The sequence below is a fragment of the Anoplopoma fimbria genome, chromosome 22, assembly GCF_027596085.1.
Source record: "Anoplopoma fimbria isolate UVic2021 breed Golden Eagle Sablefish chromosome 22, Afim_UVic_2022, whole genome shotgun sequence".
Classification (NCBI taxonomy): Eukaryota; Metazoa; Chordata; class Actinopteri; order Perciformes; family Anoplopomatidae; genus Anoplopoma; species Anoplopoma fimbria.
In genome coordinates, this window is record NC_072470.1 from 2,248,708 (window position 1) to 2,270,531 (window position 21,824).

Below are 21,824 nucleotides of genomic sequence, written 5' to 3' on the forward strand. Positions count from 1 at the left end.
CCGAACACATGTTTCACTGTGTTCCAGTGATAGTTTACTGACAGCAAAACTTATATCTGGTCTGGTGCATGTGGACAAGAAGATTCTTCCCACCGCCTCTCTGTACTTTGTTGGTTCTTTCATTTTTTTCGGCTCACGTGGAGTCTCTCTGGACGTGCAATCCTGCATTTCAAATCTCAAGTATTTTGCCTATATATATATATTTCTTCTGTGACATTTTAACTTGACCGTCTTTCATTTTGAACCTTTCAGCGAGCGTTCTCTTTACACTTTCCGGTACACCTTGGTTACTAGCCGCTACGATTGGAGCGGTTTCTACCTGACCATCGAGAGACTTCTGCAACTTACATGCTAGTTTTCCACCTGTTTTTGACTTTTTCCTCACAGCCAGTCGCTGCATGCGAATAGGCCGTCTTAACGTCCGTCCGGCGTAAGACTAGGTTCTCCCGTGCGGCCTTTTGCACGACTACTCTTGTGCTCGTCGTATCGGCTGCGGGTGAGAATGTCTCCTCGTAGTCAGTTCCTGGTTTTCGACTGTAACCTTTTGCTACGAATCTCGCCTTGTGTTTATCTGATCCTTCGATGTCGCTTTTGAGCGCGTAGACCCATCTGCCCCCCCCACTGCCTCTTTACCCGGTGGCAACTTGGTGAGGCCTAATTCCTGTAGGTGAGCTGGTCTCTTCTCGGTTCTCTGCGGGTACCTTCTGGTCACTGTCTCTGCGACTTTGCCCGGCTGTGTGCATTCAGTCTTTTCAGGTAAAGTTCTGGAAACACTACTCGGACCCGGTACATTGTCTTCACTGTCATTGACCCTTAGAGCCATGTTCTATGTATGACTCGGATGTTTGTGTTTCTTTTTCTGTGGTTGTCTTGGTTGTGAATTTCACCAACCTGTGCTTTTGCACCCTCTCTGTATCTGGACAATACACTAGATAAGCTGGGCTGTTTTTGATTGCAGCCAATGAAAACACCTTGCTCGCATCTAGAGTCTGGCTTCCCTTTCTCTCGCTTCTTTGCGCGCCTACTGTAGAACCTGTTCCTCGCATAAGCTGCCGTCTGCAAACTCGCTTTCTGTCAGTAAGCATCTGCTCATGTCACAGAGAGTTGGCCAACCTCTCTCCGCTGTACCATTCTGGTGGGGCGAATGGGGTGCAGACGTCTCGTGTCTAATCCCATTCTTAGTCAACGGTGTGGCCTGTAAACTGAACGGGTACATTCGACTTCTCCGTAAGGTGCTTTTCTGTGGCTTGGACTTTAGAAAATACACTAACAGGGTACCTGAGTAGTCATCTGTAAAAGACGATTGCGTCCTTTTATGCTGGGTGTTGACATTGGAGCAGTTCTAAAGGTTTCTTTGCCTCTCCGTCTGGCTCCCTGTTTGTCGTCTGCGTGCAGACTTCACGTAACTGCACTTCCGTGCCTTTCACTACACCTTGTAACTTTTGTACATGTTCATAGTTGCAATGACCCAAAATTTCATGCCAAGTTTGCAGCACTTGGTCCCGTTTCAGGCTGGAACGAGTTGTCAAAGCTTTCAAATTTTTGACGTCGTCGCTCCCGCGTCTACCGCGACGCCTTTGATCTTGACGTTGTTTGGCGGTCTCTCGTTCTTTGCCTTGAAGAGATGGTCTCGGTTGTTGTTTTGTTCTTTGTTGCCTCTCATTCCACACTTGTAACATGTCACGTTGGTATCGTCACCTCGTCTTTCATTTTCTCAGCCTCTTTGCATACCCGATGTGTACAGGTTTATTATCCTCGGCTTGCTTTTTCCAGAATAATGTTATTTCCAGAGCCTTCCTGCCATTCGACGGCAGGCTCTTATCGTCTATCGGCCTTATTAACTTGGCATTTTTCTCTCCGTCTTCGGCTAGCTGCTCTCGGCTATTGCCGGTGGGCTCGTCTAAGATAGTCTCTTTTAACTTAAGGAGGCGTAAGCAGCCTAGGAATTATCTTTGGATCCGTCGCTCTGCCGGCCATTCTGATAACGCGCCAACTTTTCACCAGCTCGCTATACTCTGTCTTTGCTAAGCTAGCTCGCTAGTTTCATTTCACGTGGCGTAATACTTCTTCCGAGGATATAAACGATCACTTAACTCCAAGTCGGTCCACGCAGTTTGTAGAAGTTCCGTGTACAACTGATACATTTGCTTTTTGTGGCAAATAAACAGGCGATGCAGCTGTTAAATTCATCCGAACGATGAGGAGAAAGTTGTAGTTGATTGTTTTAGTTGGCTTTTGTTTGACTTTTTCACCAATATTGTCAGAGGCAATCAGTGCCACCTCTGAATGCTTTACCTGGGAATTAAATAATATTTGGATGTATAGATTGTTTCTACAGTGAAAATAAAGAAATGTCACTCATAAGCCATGGTCCAGCTATTTGAGAGTGCGTTATTGGAAAATGAATTGCTGATCGATGAAGTCGTTTGCGTTTATTCTCGAGGCAGTTAATAGGCTTTGTCCGCGTAACAACGTCTGACTATTAGTTATCTAACTGTAGGCAGATGTCATTTTGTACTTTGTATTTATTATGGCAGCATTTCTAACAAAGGTTCCATTCGGTCACATTAGTAAAAACGATTATTGGGCGAAGAATAATTCTAACGTAATCTTGTACAATATAGTTTTTGTTTCTAACATTAGCTTTAAGCAGTTTATAACCCATCCATGAGTGGTAATTGCAAAAAAAAAGTGTGATCAGGGGATATGTAAATGTACCTTTCCTTTTGTGCTGATGGATGAAAGATCTGTGACTATCCAAACTGCGAGTTATATGTAATATTTGTTCTCAAGTCTTTGAATGCATTTTAATTAAAGCAGAAATCTCACTCAGGTTACACATACACAAATATGTATATATATTCTAGATATTTAGTGTGTTTCAGTTTACAGATGGTTGCAGTTGGTGGTTACCTGGTCCGAGTCTTCCAAAGCAAACTACAAATGTAAGAAGACAATTTATAAAAGTTGTATGATTTTCACTTTAACTGTTTGTTGGGTTTTATGTTAAGATATATGTATGTGTATAGGGACAAAACCGAGCTACTGTTCCATCCAGTTTAAGTTTTTTCTGTGGTGGAATGAACTCGTCGCTGGCTGTGTTTTGGTGCACTTATTGGATTAGTTTGTTTCTGCACTGTATGACTTCTGGTGACTAGCAGTTCTCTTGAATAACTATGTGGAATAGACTTATCGTAAGTGGCTTTGGATAAGAGCGTCTGCTAAATGACATAGTGATGTGGATGACAATAAAACTTGTGAAACAACAAAAACTATTTATTGATACATACGAGTTATTTTGACAACTGAAGGTGACTTAACTCTTTTAACACACGCAGTATTATTCTTCTGGCATCTCTGGATGGGAATCTTTGCCCGGTCTAGCTCAGTGATGTTCGATGGCTTCCGCGCCGCAACTTGTTTAAATCCAACCAAAGATTTTCAAACCGGTGACTGAGAAGGCCACTCCAGGAACTTTGTCCTCAACCAAGCTTTGGTTGACTTGGAGGTGTGCCAACAGAAGGCATCACACTGGCCGGTCCAAACGGTTCCAGTTTGGTCAGTCCATAGAACCGTCTACTAAGTCTTTGTCCTGACTGAGTTGCTCCCAACGGTGTCTTTCTTGGAATACGACTTGTTATACCCAAGGCCCTTCAGGTGCGATGTGATCATCTCATCCTTTGTCTGTCCCTCCCATGATTGCGTCACAGCTGAAGCAAATGAAGGATCGTCAACTCCAGCTGTAAAAACACCACCACCACATGGCTATCTTAACAAAATGTACCGTTACTCATAAAGAAGGCATCCGAAGCAGAATCTTGCTCTTTGGGAAAAACAAAACTTTGTTTGATAAAGCTTGAGGGAAACAAAAGAGATAGAAAGTTAGACCAGAGGAAAGGGTGAAAGAAAGAGCGCCCCCAGCGTCCCCCCTGAAGAAGTCGCACGTGAATAAGTCGCCTTTGTTGCCGCTTGCCTTCGTTGCCCGACGCTTCGAAGCTTGACGCTTCAGGGGCTCCCGCGTTCCTTTAGTCCACCTGTCAGCTGGCTCCTACTGGCTGTTTGCCTGATCGCTCATTGCCTGCCAGGGGCGCAGGTCCTCCAGGTGTGCAGGCCACTCCCCCACACCTAACGAGGACAATGACCTGGTGAACCTCAAACACACCAACCTTGCACAAACACAAACTGCAAAAGCATTAACACTAAAAGCTGCTTGTAAAATCAGGAACACTACACTTGCTGAGTCAAGTACTTCGGTATCACTCTGTGAGACGTGCGTGCTTTCTAAAATACATTTTGTCTAAACATTCTGTTCAGGTGCAGTGTGTTCAAATACTTTCTCCAACATGTCTTGTTCTACAAACATCCACCCACACCTGTCTACGTATACCAAAATGACTACTAATACACAAAGCACAGTGCTCTTTCTGCCTGGGTTCAGTACCGATGATGATTGCGAGGTAGCTGTCTGGACGAGGGGAAAACAGAGGATGCAAACAATGCCTTGAAATCCACAGGGTGTCAACATACACGCCTTCCCGTGCAAGAGCCTAACACTCTCTGCCACAAACACTTAACAGAAACTCAATCACACCTACAGATACAGCTAAAAGCAACAACTGTATACTTGGTCTACTCTAGCTGAGTCAAGAAGCCAAATACACTCTGGAGTGAAACACACACACACACGATATGCCACCCCTGTTAAAAGGTTTTTGTGATTAAATAAATAAATGAGACCATGCTAAATCACATCAGAAGTCAACAACAACAATTCAATTGCAAAACAGACTGAGATCTTTTTTGGGGGGGGGGAGAAATAAAAGCTAAAATAACGTGGTTGCATAAGTCTGCACGCCCTCTTATAGCTGGGGATGTGTTCAGAATTAACCAATCACATTCAAACACACCTGCCATCATTTAAAGTGACTCTGATAGATCCCTAATAAAGTTTGGCTGTTCTAGTAGGATTTTCCTAGTTACATCAGAGGGATGTCACTGTCGAAAGGTATCGGTCGGAGAGGCCTACAGCAACAACAATCTCCCGTATTCTTCATATGTTCGGGCTGTGGGGTAGGGTGGCTCCCAAAAACAACACTGCACATCACCCAAACAACACCACACCCACAGTGAAGCGCGGTGGTGGGTGACAGCATCATCATGCTTTGGGGCTGTTTTTCTTCACCTGGAACCAGGGCCTTTAGTCAAGGTGGGGGGGAATTATCAACAGTTCCAAATACCAGTCAGACTTCCGTTACAAAGCTGAAGATGAAGAGGAATTTCACCTTTCGGCACGACAACCACCCAAAGCACACGCCGGAAAAAGATTACTTTTTGGAATGGGCCACAGCCCAGACCTGAATCCAATTGAACATCTCGCAATCTGACAGATTTGGAGCACTTTTGGAAACAAGAGTGGGCAAATACTGCCAAGTCAAGACGTGCCACGCTAATAGACTCCCGAGTGCCGTGATATAATCAAAGGGTGCTTCAACAAAGTATTGCGCGTTACAGGTCGCATTAATGGTGGAAAAGGTTCTGCCGTGATCTATCGTGGTCTCATTATTTTTACATCGCAAAAACCTGCCATTTCAACAGGGGTGTGTAGACCTTTTATATCCACATGTACATATATATATCTATATATATGCACATATATGTACTAGGTAGGGGAAGGGATTCAAACCCATGTGTGTCTATCTACCAAACCCATCTCCGCTTCCGGAATATATACATATATATATATACATACATACATATATACATACATATATACACATACATATATATATATATATATATATATATACATATATACTTATATACTCACCATATTGTTGCTGCAGCTCCTTTGCTTGTTTTCTATCTTGACATGTTGTCCTGAGAGAAACACAAATATCTGTATTAAACATATTGCTACATTTCACTCAATGAAACTTCACATCATACAAATATTTATCCAAAAATTGTGCCTTTATCTTCCCAAGAATATCAATGTGTAAGAGGTCCGTAAATCAGTTTCTACTTAAAACGCATTACATTCGACGTGACTTTGAATAAATACACTCTGAAAATATTCAGTTTATGATATATATATTTTAAGGTGGGCAAGCACGCGGGTCAGAAACAATCCAGGCTTAATTTCTTAAACGTATACCTGTTTCACAATTGTCTGTTGGAATTTAATAGCGTAAAGAATAGGTGTACATTATACTTCTGGTTCAATGCATTGAGGTTTTTCTTATAATAAAAGTTTTGTTCTACCAGTCAATTTTCCCAGTATTCAACCACTAGGTGGCAAAATCTCTCATACTATGCTTTTTGCATAAGTAAACTGTCATTAATATAAAAGGCGGAAAAAGAAAGCTTTAAATCAGTCACAGTTACAAAAGTAGACACAACTGTGGAAGTCTCCCCCTACATGTAAAGAAAAGTGCAAACGTCAGTAAACTGACCATGCAAGAACAGGTCCCACACCTTTACAGTGTTAATATGCACAGCTTTTATGGTCAGTTTTACTTTTGGTCACATTTAAAATTCAGTTAATTCATCGTTATACGAATCGTTTATAATTTCATGTCTCGTAAAAATTAGACCAAATCCAACAGGAACTGACTCGTGTTTAGTTGCCCAAACAGTATTGTGAGGCTTATTTCCTAAAACTGCCAGCCCTGTTAAGCAGGTTAGTATTACTAGTATCATTTCTGGAGACTGCAAATGTGTTCTGCAATTTATATTTATATACACACATACCCAAGTAAGACTACTCACCAGTGTGCCATCGCTGAACTAGTCACGGATGTTTTTTTTTGGATCAGGTCTTCTTTCCTGCAAAAGTCATAAGGCACTGATAAGAAATTTGGCGTCGTTTCTTTGATTTGGTGTATAAAAACTCCCTTTTCTTACAGACAGATCATAGCTATGTCTAAATATACATATATATATACATATATATATACACACATAAAGGTAACTGCATAAGTAAGACTACACACCAGTAACTTGTCACTGCCGCAACAGGTTTCTGCAGTCTTGGCCGGGGGCCTCGTCGATCTTCGGGACGCCTCTGGCCGGAACCGTCTCCAACTTCACCTGTGGGGAATGTTTCTCCTGACAACGACAGCTGGAAACTCAACTCTTGGAGTGAGCCGATTGGACGCTTACCTCCTCCGGGTCTTCCAAGTGGGGAACAGAGTTTAAAAACTAGTTATTGTAATCATTGATGTTGGCAATTAGTCTCCGTTTACTCCCAACGCTTGTTGAGAAGGATAGAGTCCAGCCCCTCTCCAGGAGTTTGGTTCCAGAACCAGACAAATAACTTTACTTCTTTTTTTTCCAACCTAAAAATAAACTTTGCCTAGAGCTTATTGCCGTTAAGGGAATGTCTTTATTTTGGGGCTGACTGGATTTACAAATGCTGAAAGAATACTACTTTGTTACCTTATTTATATACTAAATAATTTATTTATCACAGTTCAAATGAAACAAAGTTGGATCTGAGCTTCGTTCTTGTATTTTGTTTTTAAACTATATCAGGCCAAAGTTAAAATATGCCAATTTAAACTACCTGGAGTTGCCTTCTTTTATCATTAAACAAGTAGAATCTCTCAAAATCAATCAATGGAATTGCCCCGATTGCAAACTTGTATATAAAGTCTTATTGTTTTTTTGTTTTTTTAAAAAGGTATAACATAAGAACTGCTTCTTTAACGGCTTATACAAACACGATTAAAGTTTTGCTTTACTGACAGTATCTTAACTTACATACGCTCCAAATTTTCACCGTTTAGGGTTTTTAAACAGAAACTTTTCAAAATGCCTATGCTTTTTTTGCCAACTGCAGTGTCTACGTAGGTCAACGGTACTGACTTTTCTAGGCAACGCTGAGATTTTTCTGCAACTCTTTTTTTTTTTTTTGACACAGTATTATTTTAATGACACGCATTAGCACAATTTGTAGATACAGTCCTCGGTTTTCTATTTGTTGCCAACGATGTGGTTTTTACATACGCCTGTATCGCTTTGCATTAATGGCATGGCTGTTTCTTTACATGTATTCAAACACTGTGTCGAAAGGCTTAAAAACCTGCATTTGCAAATAAACTCACCCGATTATAAACGTGTGACATCATTATTTCAGATGATTTGCAGTGGATAAGGATAGGCTTTGTCCCGTTATGCCAGAATAAACAGCAGCATATCGTTTCATTACAAACTGACAGTTCAACACGCCATTAGAAAGGTGATTTATTTATTACATAAATTTTCACTCTATGCATGGATATATGTATGTGTTCTAGCTATGTACAATCACATGATGGAATTACACGGAGGATCTGATCAATCAAACAATAGTAGGGGTATACATACGAGTAAAATTAAAATATGTGTGGGTCGGCATCAGCACCATCTCTAAGGCGTCGAGAACTGTTAGTTGCAATTCAGACACAGGCTGCAACCAGCTGTGTAGCTTTTCCTTTTTTAGTGAATATGACTGAATTTACACACACAGAGAGGGGAATCTTGTCATATTTACAAGAAAAGGAAAATACATTTTCTCAGACACAAACTAGAGGTATAGACATAGGTTGCAGTGCGAGGGTTAAAAAGAATGACTATATGAAGCAAACTGATGGTCATTCAAAGTGATTAAAATGTGCAAACCTAAAATTGGGATGGATTATCTGATAAAATATCATAGATTATGTGGCAACATTTTACAATAGGTTACAGTTTTACTCTATAAAAATGATTTTGTCTTCGTTTGTGCGTCCAAATCCCATATTCTTACATCTCCAGACGACTGTGGCAGAGCGGCGTCCAAAGTTTTACGTCCACAGCGTCTACTTAGACCGCTCTCGGACGCGGTTTAAGAGGATCCGTCTTTGCTCTGTCGGATGTCCGCGACGCTCTCTGGAACCCTGGCCACGACGCCCTCCAGAGACTTGGTCAGACAGATCTGGCAGCCCAGGCGAGATCTGTTGAGAGAAATGGACTGTTTTATATGTATGTATGTAAAAGAGAGGCTCAGAGCTGGACCTTCATTTGAAAGAGATTTGTACACTAGTCAAAGCTAAAGTTATACAAGAGTCATAGTAAAGTATTTTGTAAAAAAATAAAAAAAGGTCCTAGTATAGTATGTTCAAACAGTGGAAATATAGTATGCCTTAAGAAAGTCATTAAATAAGTCAGAATATAGTTCATAGAAAAAATAAAGTCTAAAAGAGTATAGCAGCACTTACAAAGTCATATTACAGTATGCCGGAAAAGGTAGATAAAAGTCTAGAATAGTATGTCCAAAACATCACACGCAGAAAAGTCAGTCCTGCAATCATTAAGTTGGCCACGTAGGGGCGGCAGAAACAAGGTCAGCTTATGAAGTTCATTCTGTGGGTTTATGCTACAAGGGGCCCCCCCATTTACTAATTGATACGAGCAGCTTTGAGAGCAAGAGGAAAAGAAACAATGTGGATACAACGGCTGCCCTTTATGAAGTACGTTGTGAGTGGCCCGTGTTGTGTAAGTCTTACTAATCTCATTACCCAAACGGAACCATCGCATCAGCATCGTGCAGATTTTGAGACCGCTCTCTTTAAAATATAAGACGCGCATTATTTTTATAAGCACATTTCCAATTAAAAAAGTTGCGTTTGCGTCCTTACGTGTCAGTCAAGCCATAGGCCAAGTCTAGCATGTCCATCTCCTCGTCCGTGACCGGCCCCAGACTCTTGTAGACGTCCTCGTCGAAGATTAGATGACAGGTGGAGCACGCCAGGGTTCCCTCGCACGCCCCTGAAACCACACATACGCATTTACGACTTAGTTACATATCCACTGTAGTTGAGTCACGAAGATGTTCTTGACACAATTAAATTGGCCTTATGACAGAGTAAATAAACTATTTAGTTTAATAAATAACTAATTGTATTTCCCTCCGTGCTCAATTTGGGGATGAAATAAATGATTTGCCAAAGTTTTCAACTGCAGTTCTTTCCAGATCTATCTTTACGCCAAAAGCTTTTAAAACCTAAATATTTACAACCGTTTCTTGCTTTCTCTCACACATACAGATGGTGACTGCACATTTCTCTTTGGAACAGCAATAGAAGGATTGCCACCAAAGCAATTTTTATTTCATACACCAACGTACCAAAGCCATCAAAGTCCAGGTCTTCATTGATGACGATATCTAGCAGCGAGTCTCCAGGCGACCCCTTCACTGTGATCTTCTCCCCGTCTCTGTTGATGAAGTTGATCGTCACCTTGTTGTCCGACCTGACGAACAAACAAACAAACACAGAACAGTTTTAGTCGACTATTTCTAGAACCACATTTTTTCCCAACGCGCAAATTGGTAAGCCCCTTAGATTAATCATATTTACAAACTCTGCCCGAAGGAGGAGAAAGTCCACCCTCCCATAAAGATGAATACGAGAGGTCGATTCTAAAGACTAAAAATACTGTAACTTCTCAAATCTAGAGCTGCAAATAGGCTAAACTAAAAACATTATCGGCAAGTAATTCATTTTCACTTTTCAAACCGAAATGCGAGGACTTGCACTGTTTGTTTGTCTCCTTACGTTTTAAAATACTTAAGGTTTTAGATTGGACCAAAAATAAAAAAAAACTGTGTGGGTCAATGTTAGAACAGTCCTAAAATCTGTATATAGCGTTAATTGAAAATGCTACTTTTTGTTTAACTAAATGTCTCATCCTCTAGAGTCTACATACCCTTTTAATGTGTGTGTGTCGCATCATGAAAGAGTTACAGTTTGCGGTGTTGTCATCTTAGCAATGGCCGATTGAACCTCGGTTCAGGTTAAAGAGATCCGTCCTTCAAGTAAGTACGAGGCTTTGGCCAGAGGCTCGGCTCCCCGGGGCCAAACGACTGACCCTGACCCTCCAAAGACTATCGTGTTCAAAACTCCCCTTGGCCGATCACAGTTGCAGGATAATGTATGGAGTTTTATAACTGACATTCCAACTGGTCCTGAGAGTTCTAGAAGGTCATCGAGTTTAACATTCATTGCATCGAGCGGGCAATTACTGTAGCACGTCTGAACAAAGTAACACTGTAGTTTGCCGAAAAAAGTCACACATTTAGTAGGTAAACCAGATCCACACAAATGTAAGACGTTCATAGTGCCAGCCCACAAAGCATTCTTCGCCATGAAAAACGACAATGTCTTTGAAAGGGACCCGTTTAGAGTCCATAATCACCCGATGGTTTTAATGCATCAGAGTGGCAGGTCGAAGCCCCGGCAGTACGTTGCAACTAGATGTATGAAATTTGGTAGGCACATGTATCACATGTAGACTTAAAATAAAGTCTCTTGGAGCCATGCTCTAAACCCATTTTTTCATCACTTTAACCAACTCCTCCCAGGGAATTCATCAGATCCATTTGGTCAGTACAATCTAAAGACCTTAGCGATCCAAAGTAATCAAAAGTTTGTTGTTTCGCGGAACGCATTCTGTTTTTAAAAGGTCTAAAAATGCTTGAAACACAACCACACTTGGCACACACATTAAGAGTGCAAAATGTAGTTGCCCGATATGATTTTAACGCATCAAAAAAAGTCGACTCGATAGCGCCCCCTACAAAATTCAGATTGTGAAAGGCCACGGCCCTCATCCCGCATGTCCGATTGACTTGAAATTTTACACGCGTATCCAGTTCCATCTGCTCTACAAACCGCGCCTTCTAGATTTTCCGCCATTTTGAATTTTGTTAAAAACACATTTTTGCATACTCATCCTAAATGCAGAGTCCCATTGCTTTCAAACTTTCTCCGTGTCATCACACAATCGATATCATCGATAGTTATGAAAAGCTTGTTGATATCTCATTGCGTTTACAAGATATGGAGCAGTGAACATATGGGGGCGTGGCTTTGTACAACAACACGAAACTTGCAGAATATGTCGGCGTCGCGTCCTGTAACAAACCCTGTAATTTGGTCATTTTCTGTATTTTTAGGCATCTAACTATTATGAATAATGAAAGAATTCAACTTAATAATATTAGTAATTGAAGTCTCGATTGACAAATTAGGGGATTAAAATAGTATGTGAAAAAAGAAAAGTCTGACTGGGCTCTGTCATACAATGCAATTACACATTTTGGCCATTTATCGCCATTGCATTAGACGACGTTTGTTCACGTGCTGCTCGGCGTCGTACGGGTCGAGGATAAACATTCTTCGTCTTCTTAGCCGTCGCCATTTAGCTGCAGCGAATGTTGTATAATTACATGTTCAATTTTAATCTAAGGTACACAACGGTCCAGGCTCAATACCGCATTGTGTCCTTTGGGAATGTTCTGTGTGGCTTTCTGCTAATTCCTCCAGAGGAACTTCAAGGCGATTTGGCTGAATTACAGCAGTTAGAAGTTTTCTAATCTAATCTAGCATATTCGTACGGATTAGCGATTAGCCCTCTGCGAATGTTTAAGTGGGAATCAAATTAATATTTAATAAGAAGACCAACTTTATACCACAGCTTAGGTTTCAACCAGGATTTGTAAAAAATTAAACCCGGATGAGGGCTACGAACTTTCAAATCATTCAAGTAAAGCAGCAGCACAGAGCCAGAAATAAGCAACAGCGAGTCCTTTATGACACTGATCTCCTGTTAATCTCCACAGTAACATAGGAGCAAATACACATTGGCAAAGGAAATGATCAAACACTCGTTAATCCAGTTACCAAACTTAAACAAATAATTCCCTTTAGAAAAGAGCATTCAAGTGTACCACATTCCTGTTGCGTGACCCTGATTATAAAATTCCAATCCACTCTTATACAACCTATGAAATTGCCCGCTTGATGCAATGAATGTTAAACTCGATGACCTTCTAGAGATCTCAGGACCAGTTGGAACCCTGCTCACTCCGCTCTCCAAAAACATGTCAGTTATCAAACTCCATACTTTCTCCTGCACCACACGACCTTCAACGACAAAAAAAGAAATGCATAGACAACTGTGGGGAGTTTTGAACACGATAGTCTTTGGAGGGTCAGGGTCATTCGTGTGGGCTCGCAGGGTGTTGTGCAACTCGACAAGTTGTTTGGCCCTGGGGAGCCGAGCCTCGGGCCAAAGCCTTGTACTTGAAGGGCGGATCTCTTTAGCCTGAACCGAGGTTCAATCGGCCATTGCTGAGATGACAACACCGCAAACTGTAACTCTGTGTTTTCATTATTATGTGTTTCAAACTTTACTATAAAAAAAAACTAAAATCAATTTGTGTTCAACTATATTTCCTCAAGTGTTTATGTCGATTGTATGATTCATCTTGGAAAAACATTTCACCCCATTCACAAATGTGACACTTTTATGATGCAACACACATTTAAAAAAGGGTATGTAGCAGCCACACTAGAGGCTGAGACGTTTAGTTAAAAAAAAGTAGCAGTTTCAATTAACGCACCTCATTAACGCTATATACAGATTTTAGGACTGTTCTAACATTGACACACAGGCTGATCCATTTTTTTTCAAAGTGTATTTCTATGTTTGTCAATTTCTGTTCTTTTTTTTATTCACCATAATATCCAACCAACAATGGTTAATATAATATAAAATTAACCATTTTAGGACTGTTCTAACTGATCCATCCAAGTGTATTTTTATGTTTGTCAATTTCTGTTCTTTTTTTATTCACCATAATATCCAACCAACAATCTAAATATTATAAATTTAAAAATATATATATAATATGTAATATATATATATATTTATATATATATATAAAAAAATATTTTAAAATGTAAGGAGACAAATAAACAGTGCAAGTTCTTGCATTTGGTTTGAAAAGTGAAAATTAAGCAGTTTTAATTAACAACCTGATTAATACTACTGCACAGATGCACACAAAACGTAAACCATTTTAGGACTGTTCTAACTGATCCATTTTTTTCAAAGTGTATTTTTATGTTTATGTGTCTAAATATTATAAATTAATAAAAATAAATATATATATATTTATATTATATATATTATATATATGTATATACATACAAATATTTTAAAATGTAAGGAGACAAATAAACAGTGCAAGTCCTTGAAAAGTGAAAATTAAGCAATTTTAGGACTGTTCTAACTGATCCATTTTTTGATCCAAAATATATTATATATATATATATATAATATATTTATATTATATATGTATATACACACAAATATTGACAAATAAACAGTGCAAAAGTGTTCTAACTGATCCATTTTTTTGATCCAATATATATTATACATATATATATATATTATATATGTATATATATATATATATATATATACACACACACACAAATATTGACAAATAAACAGTGCAAGTCCTTGCATTTTGTTTGAAAAGTGAAAATTAAGCAATTTTAGGACTGTTCTAACTGATCCATTTTTTTTATCCATATATATATATATATATATATATATTATATATATATTATATATATATATATATATAATATATTATATATATATATATATATATAATATATTATATATAATATATAACATATATATATATATATATATTAATATATGTATATACACACAAATATTGACAAATAAACAGTGCAAAAGTGAAAATCAAGCAGTTTTAATTAACACACCTGATTAATGCTACTGCACACATGAGTCACCTGATGACCTGCAGGTGTGTGTGTGTGTGTGTGTGTGTGTGTGTGTGTGTGTGTGTGTGTGTGTGTGTGTGTGTGTGTGTATATATGTAACAAAGGTCAAAACTGAAAATAAGTTTTTATGCATGCAAAAACTTTGGCATATGGCCCTGTGCATGCACAACACAGCCTGACACACATTATGCACCACAGTAACACCCCCCCACCACCACCACCACCACCTCCACCCACACACCTCAGAGCCTGCGTCCCGGTGCTGAAGCTCCTCTGCCCGGCCAGCCAGGCTCCAGGAGTCACCGCCGTCGTCCTCCAGGAAGACCCCCGTAACCCCCCGTGGGCCAGTCTCCGCAGCGCCGTCACAAAAGCCATGTTTTTAGGGTTGTAAAGAGTTGTGAAGACCTGCTGGTGAAACTCTCCGACCTGCAGAAACACGCGTTAGCACACCGAGCTAGCCGGCTAAGCTAACTTCTTTTAGCTGCAGTAAGTCACTCCGTCACTGTCACGTTCATTGCGTGACGTGAAACAGACGAGGAGAGTTTGTTGTCTTAAAGTCCAGATCGGCGAGTGGATTAGTTGTGTGATTAATAGTTAAAAAACGCAAAGAAAACTGATGCTATTGGCTGCAATCGCTCCGCCAATCGCTATCAGGAAAAACGTGCGAGACCCCGTAGTTCCGAGCACGACGTAACTTCCTGTCACGACTTTCAAAGTAAAAGCGTCAGCAATCACAAGAAGGTTGAAAACGCTTCTGACGTTACACTACATGATGGTTAAAATGAAGCACCGTCTTAAAAAGAGATAGTTTCCATTTTTTGTTGTTTGGGCCACTTACATTTTCATTCATTATCAGGACTGTTTTTCGTTGACTATTATTTTGAAAGCTATACCTACAATCTCTCTCTCTCTTAATTAAATTATATATTGTGTTTATAATAATAATAATAATAATAACTTTGTTGATATAGCACCTTTTAAAAACAAGGTTTACACACAAAGTTATAACATTAAAAACCAATGGTTAGGATAAAACTAAACCAGGAAATAAAATGAAATAACAAGTGACAATCAAATAAACAAACAAAATAAATAAAATCAAGTGAAATAGATAAATGAAACATTAGTAACAATCGTTAGGATAAAACTAAACCAAGAATTAAAATGAAATAAGTCAAATCAAATAAACAAAATAAATAAAATCAAGTGAAATAGATAAATGAAACATTAATAACAATCGTTAGGATAAAACTAAACCAAGAATTAAAATGAAATAACAAGTGACAATCAAATAAACGAACAAAATAAATAAAATCAAGTGAAATAGATAAATGAAACATTAGCAAAATAAATAAAACAATCGTTGGGATAAAACTAAACCAAGAATTAAAATGAAATAACAAGTGACAATCAAATAAACAAACAAAATAAATAAAATCAAGTGAAATAGATAAATGTGACAAATCCATCAGCAGTTTGTTTGTTGCTGCATCAGGTGGAGCAAGAGTAATACATAATATTGAATTACTTATTCTATAAAGATTTAACAAGGCCTGCTGTATCTTCACACTTTAACATTTCTGAAATCATTCTGGATAAATTCCACTGACATGATTTTATTTTTGAATCAGGGGCCTTCAGGTTTGGCTACAGTACTAGCAGCCCCCCCTCCCCAAACAACCGCTAGTGACCTCCACAGTCTCTGTCCACATTCACAAACATTGATTGAGCCACCCTCGATTAAACCAAGTGTCATTCACCTTCAACATATTTACAAAACCATGAAAACAGGATGTGTACAGTATATAGACCGTATGGGTACAGTATAATAGGATGTCAAGGAAAACTGACAAACCCTTTATCAGGCATGCCCTGAGGGTAAAGTGCATCCAATATCAGCTATCATCGAGCTATGGGAGATGCAGATTAATCAATAATCTCATTCACTGTCGAAGCTGGGGTTTATGACCAAGGCAGTGATATATTAATGGGACGCCTTTTGTTTCAAAGTGTTCATCTTTGCTGCCTCAGGTAAGCAACACAAGAACAGACACACGTCTATGCTGCAACATCTATAGGTTTACATTAACTATAAGGCACAGAGCTGTGAAAATAATCAAGCTACAGGTTCAAGGTACTCTATTTGTTCTGGCGTTTACAGGATGTTCAGGTTCGCGCTGCTGTTCCTGACGCTGTCAGGTAAGATCTTTCATTTTAGTTATGCTTGTTTGATTGATTGATTAATTAATTAATTGCAGTGTAAAGATATTTCCTTTCTGTGCCAGTATTCGTTCTTTGTCACACAACTCACTAAATGTTTTAATTTGCAGATGATATGTTCCTATGAGTTTGCTTTATTATGAACACAAAATATATTTTTCTGGACATTAATATAATTAGATTTTTTTACTTAACGTAGTTATTAAGTTAGAGAAAAAAAAGCATTACTCTGGGATCATACCATAAGGGGATTGACAGCTTCTGATTTGGAGACCACAGAATATTTGCAAAAATAAATAGCTTTCTTATGATCTCAACAAAATGTCGAGCTGTGAAATATCTACCGATCAAAAAATTCTAGTAAAACAACTTGTTTTTGTTAAAAATCACAAAATTCTATCACAATAAAAGGAGTCTCTTAATAAATGGTTATGAAATCATTTTTCCCCATACTCTTTTTCTATTTTCTATTCATTTATCTGAAGACTATAAACATTTATATTTCCAATTAGAGGCTTTTGACAGACTTAAAAATGAAGTAACAGTTTTGGAATATATATCCTAGTTAATTTCGGCTTTGCGTTTTGTTGCCGTGGCGGCAAAACTTCAGCATGTGGCAAACGGCGATGTTATCCTAGCAACTGTACTGTACAGAAGTAAAACATTGACCATTATTGATTTATGACTTTGTTAAAGAAAAACTAAATATCATTCTGGCACAGCAGTTAATAATTGCTGTAAAGAGCCAAACAGATCTGTCAACTGGCAAGGGGATTTGTTTATAAGGCGTTCTGTATTCAAACACCACTATGAATAGTTTTCTGCCTGTATGTGAGCATGTCTAACACTAAATAAACTAGAATTGCATTTTAAACGGGTTCTTGGCAAAGGTAATAAGCAGGATGTGTGCGTACCCTTCGCAGGCCTCCAAGCCGCCCCACTTGCGGCCCCTAGGCGCTTGCAGAAGACACCTTCAACCTTCCAGCTCCATGATGGCTCTGACACCCGTGAACCAGTTCCTGCCGGCTTCCGGCAAGGTACCGAGCCCTCCAGGAGGTTCCTCGTTGACCTCAACACTGGCCTAGTGAAGGAACACGGGAGAGCGGGTCAGTATATAATCAAACCCAATCAAGAACTAACTACTGAAACCATTTTTGTTTTTCATACGTACATTTCCTCTTCCAGCTTTCAACCGTCCTCCTGTGGGAAAGGGATTTGGAGAGATGGAGAGAAGACACAGGCTGACAGATGAGGGTGAGCAAGTGAAAATCACAATTTATGGAAACTAAACTATGATTCATGTTCCACTTACTTCAATAAAATCTCACTATACCTGAACAAGCCTGTATTGTAACCTTTGTAACCTTGCCTTCTGTTTTCCAGTCCCTGTTGATGTTCCAGCCCAGAAGAACGGTGGTGGTTGGGTCCGGGTAGAGGAACCCTCTGCTCCTCATCTCCCAGAGGGTTTCAGACAGGGAACCGAACCCGTGAGGTCCATCCCAGAGGGTTTCAGACAGGGAACAGAACCCGTGAGGTCCATCCCAGAGGGTTTCAGACAGGGAACCGAGCCCATTATGCATATCCCAGAGGGTTTCAGACAGGGAACCGAGCCCATTATGCATATCCCAGAAGGTTTCAGACAGGGGTCCGTCCATCCCAGAGGGTTTCAGACAGGGAACCGAGCCCATTATGCATATCCCAGAGGGTTTCAGACAGGGAACAGAACCCGTGAGGTCCATCCCAGAAGGTTTCAGACAGGGAACCGAACCCGTGAGGTCCATCCCAGAGGGTTTCAGACAGGGAACCGAGCATATCCCAGAGGGTTTATGCATATCCCAGAGGGTTTCAGACAGGGAACCGAGCCCATTATGCATATCCCAGAGGGTTTCAGACAGGGAACCGAACCCATGAGGTCCGTCCCAGAGGGCTTCAGACAGGGAACCGAGCCCATTATGCATATCCCAGAGGGTTTCAGACAGGGAACCGAACCCGTGAGGTCCATCCCAGAGGGCTTCAGACAGGGAACCGAACCCTCCAACCTCCAGAGAAAGACGGTGGCGTGTGAGGGGGAGGTCATCGATGGAAACTGCTACGAGTTCAACCCTACGCTGCTGGCCTTCCAAGACGCACAGGTTAGACACACGACATCTCACGTTATAGACAGTGATGCTGAGTCACCAGTACTGTTTTGTATCAAAGACATTAAAAGTTTGTGTTTGTGTCCTCTTTCTCAGGCCTTATGCAGAGCTCTCGCCCCAAATGCCGAGCTTGCATCCGTAACCACTGGCGATCTGCATTCCCGCCTCGTCTCCCTGGTGACCAAGGGTGGCGGGAGTAACCCTGTGTTGACCTGGCTGGGGGGCACGGTCAAGGCAAGTTCCTTTCGTCAACAGCCCACTACCCGCATTTAGAGCAACGTTCTGGAAAACCATCTCACGTAACCATTTTTATGAACATGCCAACAGTCTGGTCCTGTACTGTGTCACGGAATCGAGGCCAAGGAGAGTGTCATTAGATACGTTATCAACAGGACGGACAGATAGTGTTATTCTTACCTCGCTAAAACATTGAACGTTGAACTTTTGTCTCATTAAATGCTCCATCTGTTTCTGTGCTGTCACTAAACAAGGCCAGAAAGCAGAAACATCCTACTTATGAACAGTACTAACAATCTTATAACAAAACAATAATGGATATGGGACAAGAGGCACTTTTTCTTATTGTATATTTTTACCATGAAGTAACATTTTTAAACAGGACTTTTACTTCCAACAGTTACTGCTGCTTTTACTCTAGTAGTTAAGGATCTGAATCTTTCCACCGTCAGTTCCAATAGGAATCAAGCCTATCATGTGTGCATATCCTTGATATACTGTATGTGTGTTGGCCTTGCACACCTCAGAACCAGCAGGCGTCATGGGTAGACGGGTCTGAGTGGAGATACAGCGACTGGATGCCGGGTCAACCCAACATTCAGACCGATAAACCCGTCTGTGTGGAGATGTTCAAGATGGGTAAGAACCCAACACGGACTCATTACCACACGAAAATGACAGAATTATGTCTACATGTATATCTACAATAAGCATTTCCTTAAAGCGTGACTGTGTAACTTAGAAAAAAACCTTTAACCACACTATTAATCAAAGGTTTAACGGGCAGTGAGGTTCAGATAACAGTCGTGGTTACATCACAGAAAGTTAGATAAGATAAAATAACTTGTATGAAGGAATCTTTACCCTGTTGGAACTGCTCAAACATACTTCCTTATTGTTCTGTGCCATTAGCACAATTCTACTGTTTGTTAATGCCAGTAACCATTGTTGAGTTTAAGAAGTAGGGTAAGCCAACTACTCTTTTAAAATCCTGACCCTACCCTTTCTGCAGATGAGAGCTGGTGGACGGCCGCCGACTGTGAACTGAAGAGAGCGTCCATCTGCTCGTACCAGATCACTGCATGAAGACCACAAAGAAGCAGAGCATGAGAGGGTGGCTCTCTTGATTAGTCTCTATCAATCTTAAAGAGAAGTAATGTTTAGACATTAGTCTTCTGTATACATCTGTATTTCCTCAAATAAAACTTGGCATATTACATCTGTGTGTGTGTGTTCTGTGCACAAAACTGACATGGGGGGAAAAAAGAAGATATTTTTACCTCAGCCATGACAGTCACTCTTCATTCTTCTCTTAGGCGATTACAATAAAGAACCACGCAATTCGTAAAACTCATTTAAATTTAAACAAGACTTTAATGATCATTTTCCACTTGTGTATACAAAGCAGTTTATACAGATTAGGGAGCCAAGTTAAAACAATTTGTTACAATTTAGTACCTGGAAAGTGCAAAAGTACATTTCAAATACGCTGAAATAAAAATCATGCTGTACATTATATACCTTATTCATAAATAATCACAGATATACACACATCCATTTGGTGACAGTCACAGAGAATGTTGCTAAGACACAAAATTGTATTTTGTTATAAGTCCTATATTCTTGGCTTTCCGTTGAAACTGGAGGTTTTAACGTCTGGAATGCTGCTTTCATTTGATTTACCGTGAGGTCGGGGGGGGGACGATGAGAGAAAAACCTGTGTTAACGCCACACTGGGATAAAGGCACTCCGTTTTTGTTGCAGTCGTGGAACAACTCAAACAGTGGTCTGTTGTCTGAACGGCTAAACGCGGATGAACGTACGACAAAAAACCTCTTTCACAGAAACCTCAGAAAGAAGGACACAGATTGGTCTTTTTGCTCCATCTTGCTGTGACATTTAAATAAAAACTAAATACGACTACAGAAACCTTGTGTCCATTGCTGAATCCATGACCCACGAGCCAAAACAATCAAGGTCTGCCACGAGTCCACAGAATCAGAGAAACTGCATCGACAGAATTTGGCTAAAAAGAAATAAACATGCATCATTTGCATGTCCACACACACACACACACACACACACACTCACACAGACAGACACGGTGCAAATATATAAATCACACACTCTCATCCACAGGAGCTTCATACTGTGGCTTTTTGTGTAAAGAAATCACATTCACACACTTGAACAATAGTTTTCCAATCAACCGCAACAAGGCATGCCAGCCTTCTTGATGCCCCATAAAAGAAAGACTCAGTCACTTCATAAGGAGCAGGAGATTTAAAAATAAAAGAGGATGATAGTTTGAGGCAATGATGATAGTAAAAGGAAAGGGAGGGAGATATGGTGCATTTACTGTCCCAGTTAAGCTATAGGAAGACTGGAGATTAAGGGCTGGCAGATCAACCAAGACAGGACAGAAAAAAAAACAGGAAGTAAGCGTCGACAGCCACCCGGCGAAGGAGCTGTATCGCAGTTAACACTGACATCTCGTTAAGCCCTTGAGGATTTCGTCTCTCTCCTTCTTTTGCAGGAACAGTCAGAACAGTTTTAAATACGCAATACCGGTGCCTGTATTCCAGAGACAAAGTGGGATTTA

At 40.1% G+C, this 21,824-nt stretch overlaps 3 protein-coding genes across 3 annotated transcripts; 2 read left to right on the forward strand and 1 right to left on the reverse strand.

The window, feature by feature from the left end:
• Nucleotides 1-8,231: 8,231 nt before the first annotated feature.
• Nucleotides 8,232-15,386, reverse strand: LOC129111840 (adrenodoxin-like). Its single transcript, XM_054623968.1, has 4 exons — nucleotides 14,869-15,386; nucleotides 10,148-10,272; nucleotides 9,660-9,789; nucleotides 8,232-8,975 (listed from the first exon to the last, which is right to left on the reverse strand). The coding sequence occupies exons 1-4, from the start codon at nucleotides 15,000-15,002 to the stop codon at nucleotides 8,867-8,869; spliced, it is 498 nt and encodes a 165-aa protein (XP_054479943.1). The 5' UTR covers nucleotides 15,003-15,386; the 3' UTR covers nucleotides 8,232-8,866.
• A 1,078-nt stretch (nucleotides 15,387-16,464) lies between these two features.
• On the forward strand, nucleotides 16,465-18,621 carry wu:fa56d06 (uncharacterized protein LOC795664 homolog). The gene is made up of 6 exons (XM_054624176.1): nucleotides 16,465-16,658; nucleotides 16,789-16,826; nucleotides 17,771-17,953; nucleotides 18,033-18,101; nucleotides 18,231-18,492; nucleotides 18,606-18,621. Exons 1-6 carry the CDS (start codon nucleotides 16,615-16,617, stop codon nucleotides 18,619-18,621), a joined length of 612 nt encoding a protein of 203 aa, XP_054480151.1. The 5' UTR covers nucleotides 16,465-16,614.
• A 56-nt stretch (nucleotides 18,622-18,677) lies between these two features.
• LOC129111919 (lectin-like) lies at nucleotides 18,678-20,428 on the forward strand. The gene is made up of 4 exons (XM_054624077.1): nucleotides 18,678-18,979; nucleotides 19,082-19,219; nucleotides 19,750-19,861; nucleotides 20,235-20,428. The coding sequence occupies exons 1-4, from the start codon at nucleotides 18,716-18,718 to the stop codon at nucleotides 20,306-20,308; spliced, it is 588 nt and encodes a 195-aa protein (XP_054480052.1). The 5' UTR covers nucleotides 18,678-18,715; the 3' UTR covers nucleotides 20,309-20,428.
• The last annotated feature ends 1,396 nt before the right edge of the window (nucleotides 20,429-21,824 follow it).

Excerpts from the sequence above, each read along its gene's own strand:
- LOC129111919 (XM_054624077.1), top strand. The coding sequence starts at position 18,716 with ATGCATATCCCAGAGGGTTTCAGACAGGGAACCGAACCCATGAGGTCC. Across the intron at positions 18,980-19,081 it reads TGGCCTTCCAAGACGCACAG|GCCTTATGCAGAGCTCTCGC; the intron begins GTTAGACACACG and ends CCTCTTTCTCAG. Across the intron at positions 19,220-19,749 it reads GGCTGGGGGGCACGGTCAAG|AACCAGCAGGCGTCATGGGT; the intron begins GCAAGTTCCTTT and ends TGCACACCTCAG.
- LOC129111840 (XM_054623968.1), bottom strand. The coding sequence starts at position 15,002 with ATGGCTTTTGTGACGGCGCTGCGGAGACTGGCCCACGGGGGGTTACGG. Across the intron at positions 10,273-14,868 it reads ACCGGGACGCAGGCTCTGAG|GTCGGACAACAAGGTGACGA; the intron begins GTGTGTGGGTGG and ends TTTGTTCGTCAG. Across the intron at positions 9,790-10,147 it reads CCTGGACTTTGATGGCTTTG|GGGCGTGCGAGGGAACCCTG; the intron begins GTACGTTGGTGT and ends GTGTGGTTTCAG.
- wu:fa56d06 (XM_054624176.1), top strand. The coding sequence starts at position 16,615 with ATGGGACGCCTTTTGTTTCAAAGTGTTCATCTTTGCTGCCTCAG. Across the intron at positions 16,659-16,788 it reads GTTCATCTTTGCTGCCTCAG|GATGTTCAGGTTCGCGCTGC; the intron begins GTAAGCAACACA and ends TGGCGTTTACAG. Across the intron at positions 18,102-18,230 it reads ACACAGGCTGACAGATGAGG|TCCCTGTTGATGTTCCAGCC; the intron begins GTGAGCAAGTGA and ends TCTGTTTTCCAG.